General features: G+C 53.4%; 2 protein-coding genes across 2 annotated transcripts in view; both read right to left on the bottom strand.

Annotated features, from left to right (window-relative positions):
* Window positions 1-10,398, bottom strand: part of SPTBN2 (spectrin beta, non-erythrocytic 2) — a 36,638-nt gene extending 26,240 nt beyond the window's left edge. Inside the window, exons 1-7 of the mRNA XM_023186075.3 lie at window positions 10,355-10,398; window positions 10,089-10,267; window positions 5,223-5,374; window positions 4,621-4,794; window positions 3,728-3,819; window positions 3,503-3,583; window positions 3,069-3,184 (exon numbers count right to left, since the gene is read on the bottom strand). Coding sequence (XP_023041843.2) covers window positions 3,069-3,184; window positions 3,503-3,583; window positions 3,728-3,819; window positions 4,621-4,794; window positions 5,223-5,374; window positions 10,089-10,245 — 772 coding nt within the window. The 5' untranslated portion in view covers window positions 10,246-10,267; window positions 10,355-10,398. The remainder of the gene's footprint in view (window positions 1-3,068; window positions 3,185-3,502; window positions 3,584-3,727; window positions 3,820-4,620; window positions 4,795-5,222; window positions 5,375-10,088; window positions 10,268-10,354) is intronic.
* Window positions 1-17,299, bottom strand: part of LOC111533669 (pyruvate carboxylase, mitochondrial-like) — a 1,148,173-nt gene that overhangs the window by 910,275 nt on the left and 220,599 nt on the right. The gene's annotated exons all lie outside the window — the stretch shown is intronic.

Below are 17,299 nucleotides of genomic sequence, written 5' to 3'. Positions count from 1 at the left end.
TCCAGGTGTGATCATGCCGTTTCTAACCTCAATCCCAAACCTCAGCTGTGGGCCCAAGGAAGGGAGTGTCTTTCAAGCCAAACTGGCTTCCACCACACAACCGAGGCTGACCGTAACTTGAAATCTATGGGTTCTCTTAAATAGGCCAGATTTTATCCTAAAGGTAAGACTATGAGACTGGAAGCCTCTTGCCCATTTCTGGAAACACGCAGGCAGGCAGGAGCCACTGAAGTCATCTCGGAAAGTTACAGAATGCTTAGCTTTATTTCCGGGTTCTGAATTACAGCCATGCTGCCCAGAGGCTCTCCAAGGAGCACTGCATGAAGCCTATGTCTGTTGCTAGCTCACTGACACTTGTCATTCTGGAGTAAAAGGGTCCAGGTGATAGGGCTACAGGTAGAATGGAAAACAGGGAGGAAATGGCCAAGACCAGCGAACATCCACCCAGTGAACTTTAGGAGCACCTCCAGCAGGGGAGTCACTGGGCCCTTCTCTCCTCCCTGTTCTGGCTGCACCAAGATTGGTCTCCACTCTCCCAGGGGCAGCAGAGGAAACAGGCTCTGGAGCCAAGCTGCCTGAACGCCAATCTCAGCCCCATCTGCCGGAGGACTTGGGCAAGTTGCTTACCCATTATAGGCCCCCATCGTCTCTTCCATAAACTGAGGATAACAGTACTGATTTCAAAGGGGTATTGTGAAGATTAAAGCATGTCAAGCGCAGAACCAGGTACCAAATAAGAGAAAAATCGCAGTCGGGTACAGGGGCTCACACCTGTTATCCCAGTGCATTGAGAGGCTGAGGTGGGCGGATCACAAGGTCAGGAGTTAGAGACCAGCCTGACCAACATGGTGAAACCCCATCTCTACTAAAAATACAAAAACTAGCTGGCCTGGTGGCACACGCCTATAATCCCAGCCACTCGGGAGGCTGAGGAAGGATAATTGCTCGAACCCAGGAGGCGGAGGTTACAGTGAGCTGAGATCGCGCCATTGCACTCCAGTCTGGGCAACAGAGCGAGACTCTGTCTCAAAAAAAAAAAAAAAAAGAGCCCAATCGCTGTTACTGATCTCATCTATCTCATCAGCATTATGACCAGAACCACAGGAACCAATCAGCAAGGTCAGCTGACCACAGGCCAGTTCTGGGTAAGAGTGGAAGGTCATGCAGCTTAATTTTTTTTTTCTTAAAAATTTGTTTTAAAAAAATAAAGACAGGGCCGGGCGCGGTGGCTCAAGCCTGTAATCCCAGCACTTTGGGAGGCCGAGACGGGTGGATCACGAGGTCAGGAGTTCGAGACCATCCTGGCTAACACGCTGAAACCCCATCTCTACTAAAAATACAAAAAACTAGCCAGGCCAGGTGGCGGGTGCCTGTAGTCCCAGCTACTCAGGAGGCTGAGGCAGGAGAATGGCGTAAACCCGGGAGGCGGAGCTTGCAGTGAGCTGAGATCCAGCCACTGCACTCCAGCCTGGGCGACAGAGCGAGACTCCGTCTCAAAAAAAAAATAAAAATAAATACATAAATAAAGACAGGACGGGCGCGGTGGCTCAAGCCTGTAATCCCAGCAGTTTGGGAGGCCGAGACGGGCGGATCACGAGGTCAGGAGATCGAGAGCATCCTGGTTAATACGGTGAAACCCCGTCTCTACTAAAAAAAATACAAAAAACTAGCCGGGCGAGGTGGCGGGTGCCTATAGTCCCAGCTACTCGGGAGGCTGAGGCAGAATGGCGTAAACCCGGGAGGCAGAGCTTGCAGTGAGCTGAGATCCTGCCACTGCACTCCAACCTGGGCGACAGAGCGAGACTCCGTTTCAAAAAGATAAATAAATAAATAAATAAATAAAATAAAATAAAATAAAGACAGGTCTCGCTGTTGCCCAGGCTGGAGTACAGTGGCTATTGACAGGTGTGATCCCACTACTGATCAGTGTGGGAGTTTTGACCTGCTCCATTCTGACCTGGGCTAGGTCAGTCCTCCTTAGGTAACCTGGTGGTCCCCTGATCCCAGGAGATCACCAATGCTGAACTTAGTGTGGATACCCAATCAGCATAGCCCACTGCAGCCTAGAACTCTTGGGCTCAAGTGATCCTCTCACCTCAGCCTCCCTAGCAGCTAGCACTACAGGCAGGTACCACCATGGCCAGCAACATGTAGCTTAATTTAGAATCCTAGAATTTTAGAAGAGCCCTTACAGACCAATTCCCTCTTTTAAGACATGAGGAAACTGAGCCACAGAGGCCAGCCACTGGCTGTACGTCACAGAGCTCCTGTGTGCTCTGCCTGGGACACAACCCACGGCCCAGCGCTCTTTCTGTCACCGGGCTGCCCTTCTTCCGACCTACAGTCTTTTGTTAAAAAAAAACTGAGAGCCAGGCGCGGTGGCTCAAGCCTGTAATCCCAGCACTTTGGGAGGCCGTGACGGGTGGATCACGAGATCAGGAGATCGAGACCATCCTAGCTAACACGGTGAAACCCCGTCTCTACTAAAAAATACAAAATACTAGCTGGGCGAGGTGGCGGGCGCCTATAGTCCCAGCTACTCGGGAGGCTGAGGCAGGAGAATGGCGTGAACCCGGGAGGTGGAGCTTGCAGTGAGCTGAGATCCGGCCACTGCACTCCAGCCTGGGCGACAGAGCGAGACTCAGTCTCAAAAAAAAAAAATAAAAATAAAAAATAACTGAGAAATGATTTTCATACCACAAAATTCACCCTTTTAATGTACATAATTCAGTGGTTTTCAGTGTAAAGATGCATTTTTTAGGGGGAGGGGTAGTCATGGGGTCTCAGTATGTTGCCCAGGCTGGTATCAAACTCCTGGGCTCAAGCGATCCTCCTGCCTTGGCCTCCCAAAGTGCTGGGTGTGAGCTACCACGTGGTTTTCAGCATATTTACAAGGTTGTGTAACTATCACCACTTTCTAATTCCAGAACATTCTCTTCCTCTACCAAAGAAGCCCCCGTATCGGTTGGTGGTTACTCCATGTCTTCCCCCTCTGCGGCCCCTGGCAATCACTGGTCCACCTCCTATCTCTACCCTACCACCTCTTTTTCACCTAGCTCAGGCCCCACCTTCGGGATCCAGCAGCTTGGTAAGTCCCAGTTCCTTTTCAGCCAGATTGAATGCATTCTGCAGATTATAGTGTGCATTACACTTCTTCAGAGACTCAAAATCCAGCAGGTCTGGCCTGGGTGGGGAGGAAAGACAGAAGGGATCAGAAACATGTGAGATCTTAAAGAGGAAGAGGAAACCCACACCAATCTTTATCCCTAAGTCACCGACCCAATTTTGTCCAGAAGTAGGCATCCCAAACCCACACTGCTGCTCACAGCCCCTCCCCATACTGCCTCCCCTGCTTCCCATCACAAGCGCTCTGTGCAGTCCTGCACCCCCACGTTCTGGTTCTGCTCCGAGTGCTATCCCTTCCTTCTGACTGCTGTGCAGCTCATCTCATCTCTGTCTCTACATGTGCAGCCCAGGTCATTAGCTGACCCCATCTTCTCACCGGTGTTTATGCACGATGGCGTTGAAGGCTAGTCCATCCCTCCAGCTGGTGGTGAAGTTGTGTACATTGACGTTGGGATAACTATAAAAAGAGATTCGGAAAATGGTGAGTAGGGCTGAGCCCTGGTCTGTGATTCCAGGGCAGTCACCAGCTCATGGTTCCTGGAGCCCAGCACAGCCTGAGGGTCACTGACCCTCCAGTGCCACATGCCCAGGGCATCCTCACCCTGCAGTCTTCATCTGGCACCACAGAAGCAGGGCATCCTTGGCTGACTTCTTCTCCTTGTTGTCTTCTGTCTCCACACTGATGTCTTGGATCTAGGAAGGAAGCAAGCAGGGCCCTCACTCCCTGGACAGGAACTCCTGGTATTATCAGAGATGCTCAGATAAATGGCAGGAAACCACTCTTTAGACTGTGGTAATGGGGTGGACAGGCATAGTCTGAGGTCCTTTCATCCTAGGCCAGGGACCACAGAACACTGGGTGTAAGGGGTTTGAGGCAGCAGATTAGGGTAGGATGCTGAAGAATGGATGTGTCCCTGAGTGGAGGTGCTGGTCCCTCCAGGTGGGGAACTGCAGGCGGAAGAGTGAATATTTTCTGAGAGCTGGCTCTCCAAGGTGTCTAAAAGCTGGCTTTCCAAGGTGAAGCCGACAGAACCCGGGAAGGAAGGGGGTGATCAGGAATGCTGTGATGACATGAGGACACTGGGGCATGGGAAGCAGGACGGTGACTGTTCCACTGGGGTTTATTCCAGCAGAGTTTATGGCAGGGGATTGGGGCCAGTGACCAGACCCTCTAGAAGTTCCCAAACCCCTTGTAGTGAAGGACCAGTTTGTAAAACTTCCAGTCCCTTGTGGACCAACCTGTGGTCCTACTGCACATGACCAATACATAGACCAGCGCACAGGGAACTTGCCACAGGGGTTTGACGTTCACCCACGCTGGTTTCTACCCTGTTGAAGGAGGGGAGTCCACTGATCTGGTGCCGCAATGGCAATTGCTACATAAGGCTCTAGATCCTCCGTCTTTGTGTTTGTTGTGTCATGGGCCAGCAGGAACGGTCTGTGGTGCAGAAACAGGGCAGGAACCACACCCTGTGTGACAGTGTGCTGGGGTACCTGGAATCGAAGGATGATGGTCCAGACCAGCCCAAGGGTCAGTCGGTGGTTTCCGTCCACAATGTCATGGGAGCCCATGTTTTCCAAGTGCACTTTCTGCTCCTTGAGGAACTGCAATGCCTTGTCCACGTTCTCCAGACAGTGGATCCGCATGCGGCCCTTTGTGGGCTTTGGCTGTGGAGGGACGGGGGCAAAATGGCACGGGACTGTGGGCTTCCACCTTCTTCCCCAGCCTTCCCAGGGCCCGGCTTTGCACACCTTCCCCATGACCTACCTCAGGAACACGTGCACAGCCCCAGGGCTGGAGCCAAAGCTGAGGTTACAGATGAGGCTTGGGCAGATTAAGATTCCCAAGGGAATTAATTGCACCCAGAGTAGGTGGAAAAAGAAATGTTTTCAATGGGGCCACTGTTCCTGTCTCCACGAAGCAATGCTCCTATGTAATCCAAGTGGCAAAGGCGCTCGAAATGAACCCATCCTCTGAGCAGAGGGAGCCACTGCTTCCCGCCCTGTGCCGTCACTCTCTCTGAGGGCTGCTCCTCCAGCTGGTCCCCTTGGACACTTTTCTGAGGCCCCCTCTTCCCTTCATGACCACAGCTCACCAGTGTCTCTCCGGAGAGCACCTCGAGGAGCCTCAGCAGGTTGCGTCCATCCCGGAGGTCGCTGTACAGGTCCCCCACCCGGCACGTGACCCGGGCCAGGTGCGAGTTTACCCACTTGGTGAAGGTTTTCTTCTGTACGGCTTCTCGTTCATCTGCGGTGGCAACATGGGGTTATTTCTGTCCTTTGAGTTCAGCATGCCTGCTTCTAAACACCAGTTGGCAGGGGTGGGGGATGGAGGGGCCTGAGAGATGGGAAGCGGGGTCCTCCAAGGAGGAGGAAGGTAAGGAAAATGACCAGGAGGAAAGCCCGTAACTTAGAATGAGCTCATAAGCAAGGTAAAGAAGAAAGATGAAAGACAGAAAACAGGCTTTGAGAAGAAAGGATGAAGACCTCGGAAACCGTGGGACATGCAGGGAGGGGCTGGGGTGGGGCAGTCGTGTAAGTGGCGGAACACTGGTCAAGTGACTTCATCCATCAGAGCCCCAGTGTCCTCATCTGTAAAATGGGAACATCACTTTCTACTTCAACAGGTCATTGTGTTGATTAAATGAGATAAGGTATATAAAACACCTAGTTGGTGCCTGGCACAAAATGGCTCCTTGGTGAGCTGCTGTTATAAAGCGGTATGATCTGACCTGAAGGAGAGCGAGAGCTGCCCAGGCCGGTGGGAGGTATGGCTGTTCTCTTCTGGTTGTGGACAAAGGAGAGGGTGTGGGCTAAAATCATAGCAGCGGCTCTTCCAAGCGGTCATTAGGACTTGATGGTATAGAGGCTGCAGGCCTCCTGAGTCAGCTTACTGTCCTTGGATAACTTAAAAGAAAAGGCAGGCTCCTCTGTTTTGGGGGTTGGGGACGGTACGTTCAACAGGCTGCAAGGGGATCCAGTTCCAGGACATAAACACCCCATTGCTCAGAAGAACAAGATGTTGAGAGTTGGCAACTGAGAAAACAGTGAGGCCAGGAAACATGGGGGAAAAAAAGCCAGGCAGAGTTAGGCACCAATCTCAAAAAAAAGTTAGGCAATGCCCTGCTGCCCAGCACACAGAGGAGGGGAGCCACTGAAGAGGAGAAATAAGTACTAGGTTCCACAGGAAAATAAAAATTAAGAACGTTCTAAGTGGCAAAGTGAAAGCATCAGAAGCTGCTCTGGTGATGAGGATTTCTGCCACTTCCCCACAGAGAAGCCCTGTGCAAGGACCCAACCCAAGTGGCTGGGGTCTGAAGAGTCACTTTTGCTTCCGTCTCAGCACCAGCATCTCAGACACCAGAAAGACTCATCCCTTAATCTCACATTCCTAAGCACCTCACCCATAAGACACAGCAACACACCCACGTCGCTCCCTGTCTCTGACTTTCAGCCACTATACCGGCACAAAACCTGGGGTCCTAATAACAACATGCGATGGCCCCGTGCTCTCCAGCACCTGTGAAACCAAGGGTGCCTTGGGGCCTCCCGGCAGGTCTACAGGCCCCATCTGAGCCAGGAGGAGCCTGGGTCACAAGCCATCACTGGATCCAGGGGGACTGCCCTGCTGCTGGGCACCCTGGGGTGAGACCATTTTGGCACACAGGCAGAAGACACAGAAGTAGTGTCAGCTAGGAGGAAAATGGGCAAAGTCAAGCACGAGAAACCAAGTGTTATGCCACAAGACGCCCACAGCATCCCTAGATCCTTACACACACACACACAACAGTGATTCCCAGAAACACACCCAAGCACTTGCGCCAGAGTGAACACACACCTGCGCAGACATCTACCTGGGCCTGTTTGCACAGATCCTCTCCTTCAAGACACTCCCTCTGCTTCCACACACACTGCCCCCTTGCACACATTCAGACGCACACTCAGAAGCGTGGAAAACACAATCTCCCGGTCCCTGGGCCTGGCTCACCCCTAATCCTCCCCTAACTGTCCTGGCTGGCGTTCCACCGCCAGATCCAGATCCGCCTTAGAGGCACTGTTGGGGCCTCCCCGGGTGCTGGCGCCCCCACGCCCCCCAAGGCTGGTTGCCTTTGCTCCATGCAGCAGCCCGAGGCCCGGCAGTCACACCCACCCATGCCATCATACACGGTCCCTGCCAGTGGATCCAAGCCTTTCCCCATTCCGTTGACATCTGTGTATTTTCCAGCCTCTTGTAATTATCCCCTCTAAGCTGCATTACGTTGTCTCCCAACACACACACTGGAGTCACACTGTGTCCCGTGCTGGGTCCTCAGCTCCGGCCACTCTCCCCACACCCAGGTCCCTCTGGCCCAGGCGCAGTCGTCCCCACAGGGGGCCCCTGGGCCTCACCTTGCAGCTGTTTGAAGCGTCCTTCCAGCACGCTGGCATACTGAGCAGGGTTGATGAAGGCAGCTGGTGAGAGCAGGAGGCCCCTGGGGTTCTGGGCCCCTTCCACAGCCTCATAGTAAAACTCACCGGCCTCGTGCAGGCCGTTCCCGTGCACCCTGTTCACTCCGTTCCCATTCATGCTGCCAGCTGCTGGCTACAGAGCCCAGGGCCCAGAGTCCATGCTCCCCACCGGCAGGGGGCCAGTTTCTGTTCCCCAGTGGAACCTCAGGCTGGACTTCAGGGTCGGGGGATTCAAGAATGGTGGGAATTACAAGGAGTGGCAAAAAGAGTTACGAGGTGTCCCGAGCTCCTGAGACAGAGAGTGGGGGCACGCCTGGCTGCGGCAAGAGGGGACAGGCGGCTCCAGACAAACAGGTTAGACAGTGTCGGGGAGGGGAAGGAGGTGGAGCGTGGCTGGCGGGGGCAGGGCCAGGCCCTGCGGGGCGGCAGAGGAGGGCACTGCCAGCACCTTCGAGACCCGCCCATCAGGCCCCAAGTTACCTAAGAATATGCAAGATCCACAAGAGGGGCCCCCCAGTGCAAACTCCTGTTTCCCAAAGGTTTGCAGGAACAGCGAGGGCGACCCCTCTCTGCGTGACTCTGGGAGGTCCTTCTCCAGGATGTGTGGGCTTTGAGCTCCAGCTCAGAAACAGACAAAGAGAAATCCGGAAATGAGGAGATCCTCAAAGAGGAAAGGCCAGGCACCGTGCAAGGTATTTTCTTTTACTCCCTCGTCTGTGAAATGGGCACTGTTTCCACCTTTCCACCTGTTTACCACCACCTCCGGCCCACTAGGGCCGTCCTCCACCAGGCCATCCCAGCCCCCAGATACCCTGCTGCTGGGCACATCTACCAGGCGCCCTTCCTCTCGGCTTCAGCGTTTGCCACGTGCAGCCTACACTTGCCCTTCCCCGTCTTCATTCATTGTTTATTTGACACCTACTGGCTGGAGACACAGTGCTAGGCAAAGACCATGCAGAGCTACCTCTTCAGGGAAGCCCAGTTTAGTGGTGGAGATAAACACCCAGTGAGAGCACGAGGTCGCACAGATGTGTGCACAGACACCGTGACAGTCCTGGGTGGTCCGAGTTATGTGCAGCCAGACGTGGTGACAGTTCTGGGAGGCATGTGTCCTATGTACTCAGGCATGGTGACAATACTGGGTGGCACTCGTCATGTGTGCAAATATGGTGGGTGGCACATGTTGTACGCACATAGACATCATGACAGTTCTAGAGGCTACATGAATCCAAAACCAGAGTGCCAGGAATATTTCCCCCAAACATGACGTTCTCCATAACCCACACCTTCTGTCCTCTCTGATGTATAGATGCACTGGTAGGAGCGTTTCACAGCCGGCCTGAAGACCCAACCAGCAGGACAGAGAAGCCCAGGAGAAAATGAGAGGGGGTCCCAGGAAGCTATGGCTGCCACAAGGGGGTCCTCAGACTGGTGCTGAGCTGGCTCAAAAGAATCACTTGGGGAGCTTTTGAAAAACCCTGAGTTCTGGACCAAGATTCTAATTTTCTGCATCTAGGGAGGGGCTTGGAAACCTGTATTTGTTAAAAAAAAAAAAATCCCTGGGTGATCCTGTAAAACATGTGGCCAGGTTTGGGAACCTCCCCCTTGGAGTCTCCCTTCTTCTAGGGGCCAACCCCACCCTCACTGGGAGCATCACCTCTTGGTGAGAATAGCTGGGGCCTTTCAGACTGGGTTGGGTTTGGCTGGGCTGGGCAGCTGGCAGGTCAATGGCAATGACAAGGGTGGGATGGAGGAGGAAGCCAAACGGGGTGGGTGGCCTTGGGGTGTGTGGGTGAGTCAGCCCCACGCCAGCCACTGGTGGTGTCAGGTGGCAGCCGCACTCTTGTTGCCATGACAACTCCTCCCCCAGAAGACAGGGAGGCCGTCAGACGAGTTTCTGCTCAGAGCAGAGAGCCCAGGCCCCAGGCCGTAAGGAAGGGTAGGGGCCAAGGCAGGCAGCACACCCAGGAGAATGGGCAGCTGCTGAAACCAGCAGCAGCGGGAGGAGGGAACCTGCTTCAGGGAACAGGCAGATGAGATAATGGGAGTAACAGGCGGCAGGTGGAAGGAACAGGTGGGGAGGGAGCAGAGGGGAAATAATAGACCGGGAACAGGTGTGGGAAATGACAGTGGAAATCAAAGAAGACACAACAAGGGCATGACAGGTAAGGGAGAGGTGGGTGGAGACGGGAGTGGCAAGAGCGAGAGTGCCGAAGGATGAAGGGACGTGACCCTGGGGGCTGAGGCCAGAGAGGGAAGCTGTTTTAGTCAGCTTAGCCAGTCCAGGGGCCAGTGCAGCGTCTCTATGCTTGGTGGGAGGAGCTGGGGAAAGTTCTGAATGGCCTGAAGGCTATTCTTGAGGCTGGATTTGGGGACCAGGGAATTGATAGGGTGTTTTGGGTCTCCCACTTAGAAAGAAAAGTCAGTCTTCCCATAAAGTTAAAGGGCTCTTCATGACAAGCTGACAAAGCCTCCTCCAGCATCCCCCCACCTCGACCCTCCCCTGACCTCACCTGCCAGAGCCTTAATGCGAGACCTCTCAAAGAGGCGGGCTGAGCTGCTGTCATTGTCCCAGTCTGAGTCAGGAAGGTCCCAGCGGTTGTTGATGTCGCTGTACTGGCCCTGGATCTCCAAGCTGTCAAAGTCTGTGGGTGACAGAGTGCTGCTCATGGTGGTGGCTGGCTTCCTGCTCCTGCAAGGAGAATGTGGCCAGTGAGGGTTGTCGAGGGACCACTAAGCCCTCCACTCACCACCAGGGCCTTTTGTCTTCCTGCCCTACCTGTGCCCCGCTCTCCTTGTGGCCAGAGGCTGTGGTTGGCTGCTTAGTGGAAATCAGCCCCCAGAGGGAGAGGGGAAGCCACCGGGGAAGCCTAGGGACAGGAATACATCAGAAGCACAGAAAGTGAAGCAGGAAGGCAGCAGCAGCTCAGAGTAATGCGGTGGTCAGGAAAAGCTCCAACGGCTTCAGGCCAGAGACGGATGGGTTTGGGGGTAAGGAAAGGGGTGATGGGCTTCAGTGCTTCAGACAGCAGTGTACAGCCCAGGATAATGCAGGGAGCATATATGGGGCCCCGTGGGCAATAATGACTAGAAAGTGGCATTCTTTCCTTCCACAAACTGTCCTGAGCCTGTGATCAACCCAAGATGGCCTCCTCTACCCTGTCAGCAAGTTGAGATAAAAAGACCCAGATTCGTTGGGCATGGTGGCTCACACCTGTAATCCCGGCACTTTGGGAGGCTGAGGTGAGTGGATCACCTGAGGTCAGAAGTTCAAGACCAGCCTGACCAACATGGTGAAAACCCATCTCTACTAAAAATACAAAAAATTAGCTGGGCATAGTGGCAGGCGCCTGTAATCCCAGCTACTCTGGAGGCTGAGGCAGGAGAATCGCTTGAACCTGGGCGCACCACTGCACTCCAGCCTGGACAAGAGAGCGACACTTGTCTTAAAAAAAAAAAAAAGGACCCAGTTTCTGCTCTTGAGCTAAGAAAAAGCTATGATACACCAGGAAGATTGATGTGCTGTTTGGCAAGTATGGATATACCAGGAAGATTGATAATGCTGTTTGGCAAGTGCCCAGGAGTTCAAAGGAGGACACAGTATGGTTCTCTCCCCTTCGTTTCCTTTGGTTTGCCACAGAGAATGTTAGTAAGTACTCAATAAATGTCGGCTGTGACACGTCCCTGCCACTGACATGCATCACCTCACCATAACTCCCCGTGGGGTGAGGGCCCACTATCATCCCCATTTCATAGATAAGGAAGCTGCACAAAAGACATTAAGTTGGCCAGGCGCAGTGGCTCACACCTGCAATCCCAGCACTTTGGGAGGCTGAGGTGGGTGGATCATCTGAGGTCAGGAGTTCGAGACCAGCCTGGCCAACACAGTAAAACCCCGCCTCTACTGAAAATACAAAATTAGCCGGGCATGGTAGCACATGCCTCTAGTCCCAGCTACTGGGGAGGCTGAGACAGGAGAATCACTTGAACCTGGGAGGCAGAGGCTGCAGTGAGCCGAGATTGCACTACTGCACTCCAGCCTGGGGGAGACAGAGTGAGACTCCACCTCAAAAAAAAAAAAAAAAAAAAAAGACATTAAGTTACCGGTTCAAGGTCATGCAGCTGGAAGAAACAGTGTTGGGTTTTGAAAAGTTCTTTCTGACTCTGGGGACACGCTCTTAATCGCAGCCTCTTGAACAGAGAATATACACAGGTTCCTCAACCGTCCTAGAGGCCTCGAGTCCTCCCCGGAGGGATGAGCAGCCATGGCTCCTGCCTAGGGCCCAGGCTGGGGAAATGTGAACCATGTCTGCTCAACAGCACTACTTATGGCTCTAACTTACGCAAACACACTCTGTCCTCAAAACTAACAAATGAAGTTCAGAATAGCTGCTGGGGATTTAAAAAAAAAAAAACAAAAAAACCTCTACTGTCCAAAGTTCTTGCGTAATTCAGCACTCAGCAGCTATTCGAGAGAGGGGAGGGGACTGGGTCTGTAACTTTCACAAAACCCCCAAAAATTTCTCCTGATCCCTACTTCCTAGGACCAGGGCTGTGGTCTGGTAGCCTCAGGTTCTGGAAAGGAAGGAGGTATGGAGAAGAGAGAAGTGCTGGGTGGTGAGACTCGGGTAGGTGGTGAGACCCATGGGCATACAAAGGCAGGACCTGGCTTCCATCATTAACTAAATCCATGAAGCTGAACCTGACCTGCTTGAAGGCCAGGGTTGTCTGCCCCTCCCCTTTCTCCTAAAGAGAAAATGTGCGCAAGGATTTTTCTTGGGAGGAGCATTAATGAGATGCAAGGGAGCTAAGGTCTAAGGCTTGTAGATTTGGGCTTTAATTCCCTGTAGAAGGAAAGGGAGCTTAATTTCTACTAGGCCTAGGACTCTTCTCATTCAAAATCCACCGTTTCTCCCCACAGATTCTCTGGATTTGTTCTGTAAATATTTATATAAAAATATATTCTAGGGCAGAGTTGAATCACCCTGAGCAAAGAGCGCTGTGGGCAAGGCATGACCTGAACTAGTGTCACCTAATACTCCCAGCTTCTAGACGGGAAAGTAGTCCACGCCTCAGGACCAAGTGTAATTCCACTTCTCTCAGCCCCTCAGATTAGTGCTTCCTAACCAGCAGCCACACTTATGCTCAGCTCTGGGATGGACATCTCCAGCACTCAAACTCTCCCTGCACAGACCTGCCCACAAAAACGCCTACACCCAAGTCCCACCCTGCCCCCGCTTCGGTTTCCATGACCCCTTACTAGGAGTCACAAACGTACCAAGGCTAGCCCCCGGGAGTGTTTTGCTGGGCCAATAAGCTATTTTTAAATGACTGATTTTTTGGCCAGGTGAGGAGGCTCACGCCTGTAATCCCAGCACTTTGGGAGGCCAAGGCGGGCAGATCACCTGAGGTCAGGAGTTTGACACCAGCCTGGCCAACAAGGTGAAACCCGTCTCTACTAAAAATACAAAAACTCAGCTGGGCGTGGTGGCAGGTGCCTGTAGTTCCAGCTACTCAGGAGGCTGAGGCTGTCAAGTCGCTTGAACCCGGGAGGCAGAGGTTGCAGTGAGCCAAGACTGCACCATTGCACTCTAGCCTGGATGACAGAGTAAAACTTGTCTCAAAAAAAAAAAAAAAAGACTGATTTTGGATTCCTTTAGATGGGTCTGCATTATCTCTCTACAGGCCCAGCCACTTCACATACTATGTTACCTGCCTGGCCCCAACTGCTGAGGTTTGCAAACCCAGCCTCATATATCTTTGTACTCCACAAAGAGCAGAAACTCAAAGAAGCTAACCATCTGACCCTGTCTCCAAACTACAGTATCTCTGAGGCCCCTGCAAGCTGAACAGAACCTAAACATGGACTGCTTTGGCTTATTTTTGGGGCTCCAACTTGGCCCTCCCAAGGGGAGGGGCAGACAACCCTGGCCTTCAAGCAGGTCAGGTCCAGCTTCATGGAACCAGTTAGTGATGGAAGCCAGGTTGTGTGTCCATGGGCACACACCTCCCCACCGACCCGAGTATCACCGCCCATCACTTCTGTCTTCTCCACACCTCCATCCTTTCCAGAACCAGTGACTGCCAAGACCACAGCCCTGGTCCTAGGAAGTAGGGCTCAGGAGAAATGCAGAATTGGGGGTTTTGTTAAAGTTACAAAGGGGTCCAACTGGGAGCCAGACCCTCCAGGGAAGTCCAACTGTTAGAATGTCTCTGTGGATTCCTACCATTACCAAGAGAAAGTATGGAGCTAGAACCTCCTCTTCCCCCAAATAAAACCTCGACCACTTAAATGCTCCTCTCCCCAAATTGAATTTGAAGCATGCGAGCTGTGTGTCTTGAGTTTCCAGAAATGCTGTGATATGAATAAGGAACCAAGCTGGCACTGGTGTCCTTAGACCACAGACCCCCACAGGGCCACCATGTTGTGACTCCAGGGAGTTTGTTCCCACAGCCTTCCATGTGAATGGTGCTCTCTGGCATTGTTCAGCATGTGGCTCTGAGGCTCTGCTACCTCTGTGTCTTTTGAGCATTCTGGCTCTGCAGCTCCCTGGCCTTGTGGACAATATGCTGTGTTCTCAGCATGTGTCCCCTGCTGCCATCTCTAGATTCCCACTGATTTCTATTTGTGTTTCTCCTACACATATCCAGCGCTGGTTTCTTGCCACTGAGTAGATCATTCCTCATCTATGACCAGCGTCTCCATGCTCACACTTCCTTAGTTGGCCAGCAGCCCCCCAGCTTTATGACCCCCTGTCTCTCCTGAAGCTGGAGAATCCTCAATTGTCCTCTCTTCCACGGATTCCTGAAGTCTGGCAATAGGGTGGTGCAGTAGCTAATCCAGATTACAGTCTCATCATACCTTATTCTTAGCAATTGACCTCAAGGCCAGGCCCAAGTAGTTTACACTGTTAGTGCTAGAAGAATGCCAACCCCCGCCAGCTGCAGGCTTGGGGTCCTGCTGGAATCTACACCAGGCGCTGCTGGAGGCAGACTAGGCTCAAGCGTGCTGATCCTCCAGGGCAGCTTTTCTCTCTTTCAGCTGATATGTTAAGCTAGACATCCTATACCCTGGGCTAGAGGCTGCCTTGTACCCTAATTCTTCCTCTCACCACATCCTGCTCCTGATGAATTCTTTCCCTCCCTCAGAGTTGATCATTCCCTCCTCTGTGCTCCCAGGGCCCTTCGGCATGCAGCTAGTATTGTACTTACCACATCGCATTACAGTTAGTTGTTTACATGTCTCTCTGCCCACTCCACATTTAACTCATTGAGGACAAGGGCTGTTCACTCGTTTTGGTGTTTTTCCAGACTCAGTACAATAGATATGCAATAAAGAGATATTGAATGACTTGACTATAATTCATTTTTTTGGCTATCGAATCAATGTCTTTCTTAGGACTAGAGAGAAGCTCAAGGAAAGAATGAACAGGGCATGGGAGAAGACCTGCTCCTGGGCTGGAATACTTTCAGGGTTGAGCTCAACAGCTCAGGACTGGGGATTCTCAAACTTCCATGAATCACAACAACCTGGAGGACTGTTAAATCACAGGTCACTCCCAGCATCCCCCAGCTTCTGAGTCGGTACTCTGGGAATGGTACCTGGGAATGTGCGTTTCTAACCTGTTCCCGGATGACACTGAAGCTACTGGTCTGGGGACCACACTTGGAGGGCCACCCTTGTCCAAAGATGGGAAGCAGCTGGAATTGGTTAGAGGAGCCATAAGTGCTGAGAAAACACAAAGTTTCAGGGGTGAGTGTGACCCAGGGTTAGCTTCTTGGTCTGCTCAGGCCCTACCCCACACTAAAGTCAAATATCACTTCGCCTCAGGAGCTCAGCCAATGAGAGAGGAAGATGAAGATGGAGTAGGTACCAGAGGTAATGAAAGAAACAGTGCTGATGCCCCAACAGCGAACTGCAGATATGCGGGAGGAGGACGGCAGAGCTAGAGAAGTCATGGGAAGGCAGAGTTGAACAAATGACAGCGGGATGAATAATAGATTAGAAGAAATGGGGACTTTGGCAAAGTTCAAATCTTATTTGCTTCTAAGTATAAATGGGTGGACTGGCAGAGAGATAAAAGGAAAAAAAGTCACAAATTAGCTCAGGGTCCCCAGGAAGGCAAGAGAAAGATGGGCCCCAGGGCAAAAAAACAGGAGAAGGCAGAAACAGCAAAACCCCAACCCACCTCTCAGACTGTGTTCCTGATCAAATCCCTCGGAGGAAGTTAGGAACTGGGCTGAAGAGGGGGGCCGAAATTTTATTTTCTCTTCTAGAACCCTCCAGTTATGGCAGATTTATTCAAATATTCAAATTCTTCACTCCCTTGCTACCTCCCTTCCCCAAGCCCGGGGTCACATCAATTTTTCTTTTTTCTTTTCTTTTTTTTTTTTTTTTAGACGGAGTCTTGCTCTGTCGCCCGAGCTGGAGTGCAGTGGCCGGATCTCAGCTCACTGCAAGCTCCGCCTCACGGGTTTACGCCATTCTCCTGCCTCAGCCTCCTGAGTAGCTGGGACTACAGGCGCCCGCCACCTCGCCCGGCTAGTTTTTTGTATTTTTAGTAGAGACGGAGTTTCACCGTGTTAGCCAGGATGGTCTCGATCTCCTGACCTCGTGATCCGCCCGTCTCGGACTCCCAAAGTGCTGGGATTACAGGCTTGAGCCACCGCGCCCGGCCCACATAAATTTTTCTAAGGGAAGAATCTAAACTCCATCCTACCTTCTCCGCGGCCAATCCTTTGCCCTTCTGCATATGCCAAGAGGTTGCCCCACACCTCAAGCTAAGACACATATTTGTAACTCACTCTGCCCTCTTCACCTTCAAGGAAAACTGGTTTGTGGCTACCTCTGCCCGTGCCTGAAACCCCCGGGTTCTCCAGCGTTGGAACTGTGGCTGCTCCGAGAGTGGGAGGGCAGACGTCATGTAGCAGGTTAAAACCGGGGCAAGCCTGCACCTCACACAAGCACGCAATGTCCTGGGGTCAATGGGGTAAAAGTTCCAAGCCGAGTGGAAGGTAAATCATGACTGTGGCGCTGGAGCTGGAACACCCCCGCGAGCAGGCCCCGCCGGGTAGTTCCGTGCGGGGCGGACCGCACAGCCCTATCAGCGTCCCGGCCGCAGAAACGCCGCACGCGGCCGCTTCCCCGCCGCCCGAAGCGTCTGCGTTCTCCTCGGGCCAGTTCCGGCCACCACAGCCAACCGCGTGCCCCTCTCCCACACACTGTGGGGGAACAGAAGGGAGCGCGTGGAGCCAGCTGCCAAAGAGGCGAGGAGGAGCCCACGCGGCTCCCGGGAGGAGGGAGCCGGGCTCCCGTAGCCCGCCGGACAGAGGCGGCCGAGCGCGCCCCCAGCACCTGGCCCGGCGCCTGCCCGTCCGCCTCGCAGCCCCGGCGACGCGAGAGGCCGGCGCTGTCAGACCCGCTCCCAGCCTGGCCGCGAACGTGTCAGTCAGCCCCAACTGTTCCAGACTCTTCTCCCAGCTCCAGAGAGGCCCGAATCCCCCACGGCCTTGGCCCCCACCGCCCTCACCCCGCTACCTGTGTGGCTGGCACGGGACCCTCCCCATCCCCCCGCCCCCTGCCCCCGCCCCGGCCCGCCCCGGCCCACTCCGGCCGCCGGGACCCGACCCCGACCCCGACCCCGACCCCGCCGCCCGCACGCTGCAGCACAAAGCGCGCCGCCCCGCGGGCCGGGACAAAGCGGGCGGGGGCGCCGGCACCTAC

Source organism: Piliocolobus tephrosceles, chromosome 13 (genome assembly GCF_002776525.5).
Source record: "Piliocolobus tephrosceles isolate RC106 chromosome 13, ASM277652v3, whole genome shotgun sequence".
Lineage (NCBI taxonomy): Eukaryota > Metazoa > Chordata > Mammalia > Primates > Cercopithecidae > Piliocolobus > Piliocolobus tephrosceles.
This window is presented reverse-complemented; position numbering and strand designations above follow the sequence as displayed.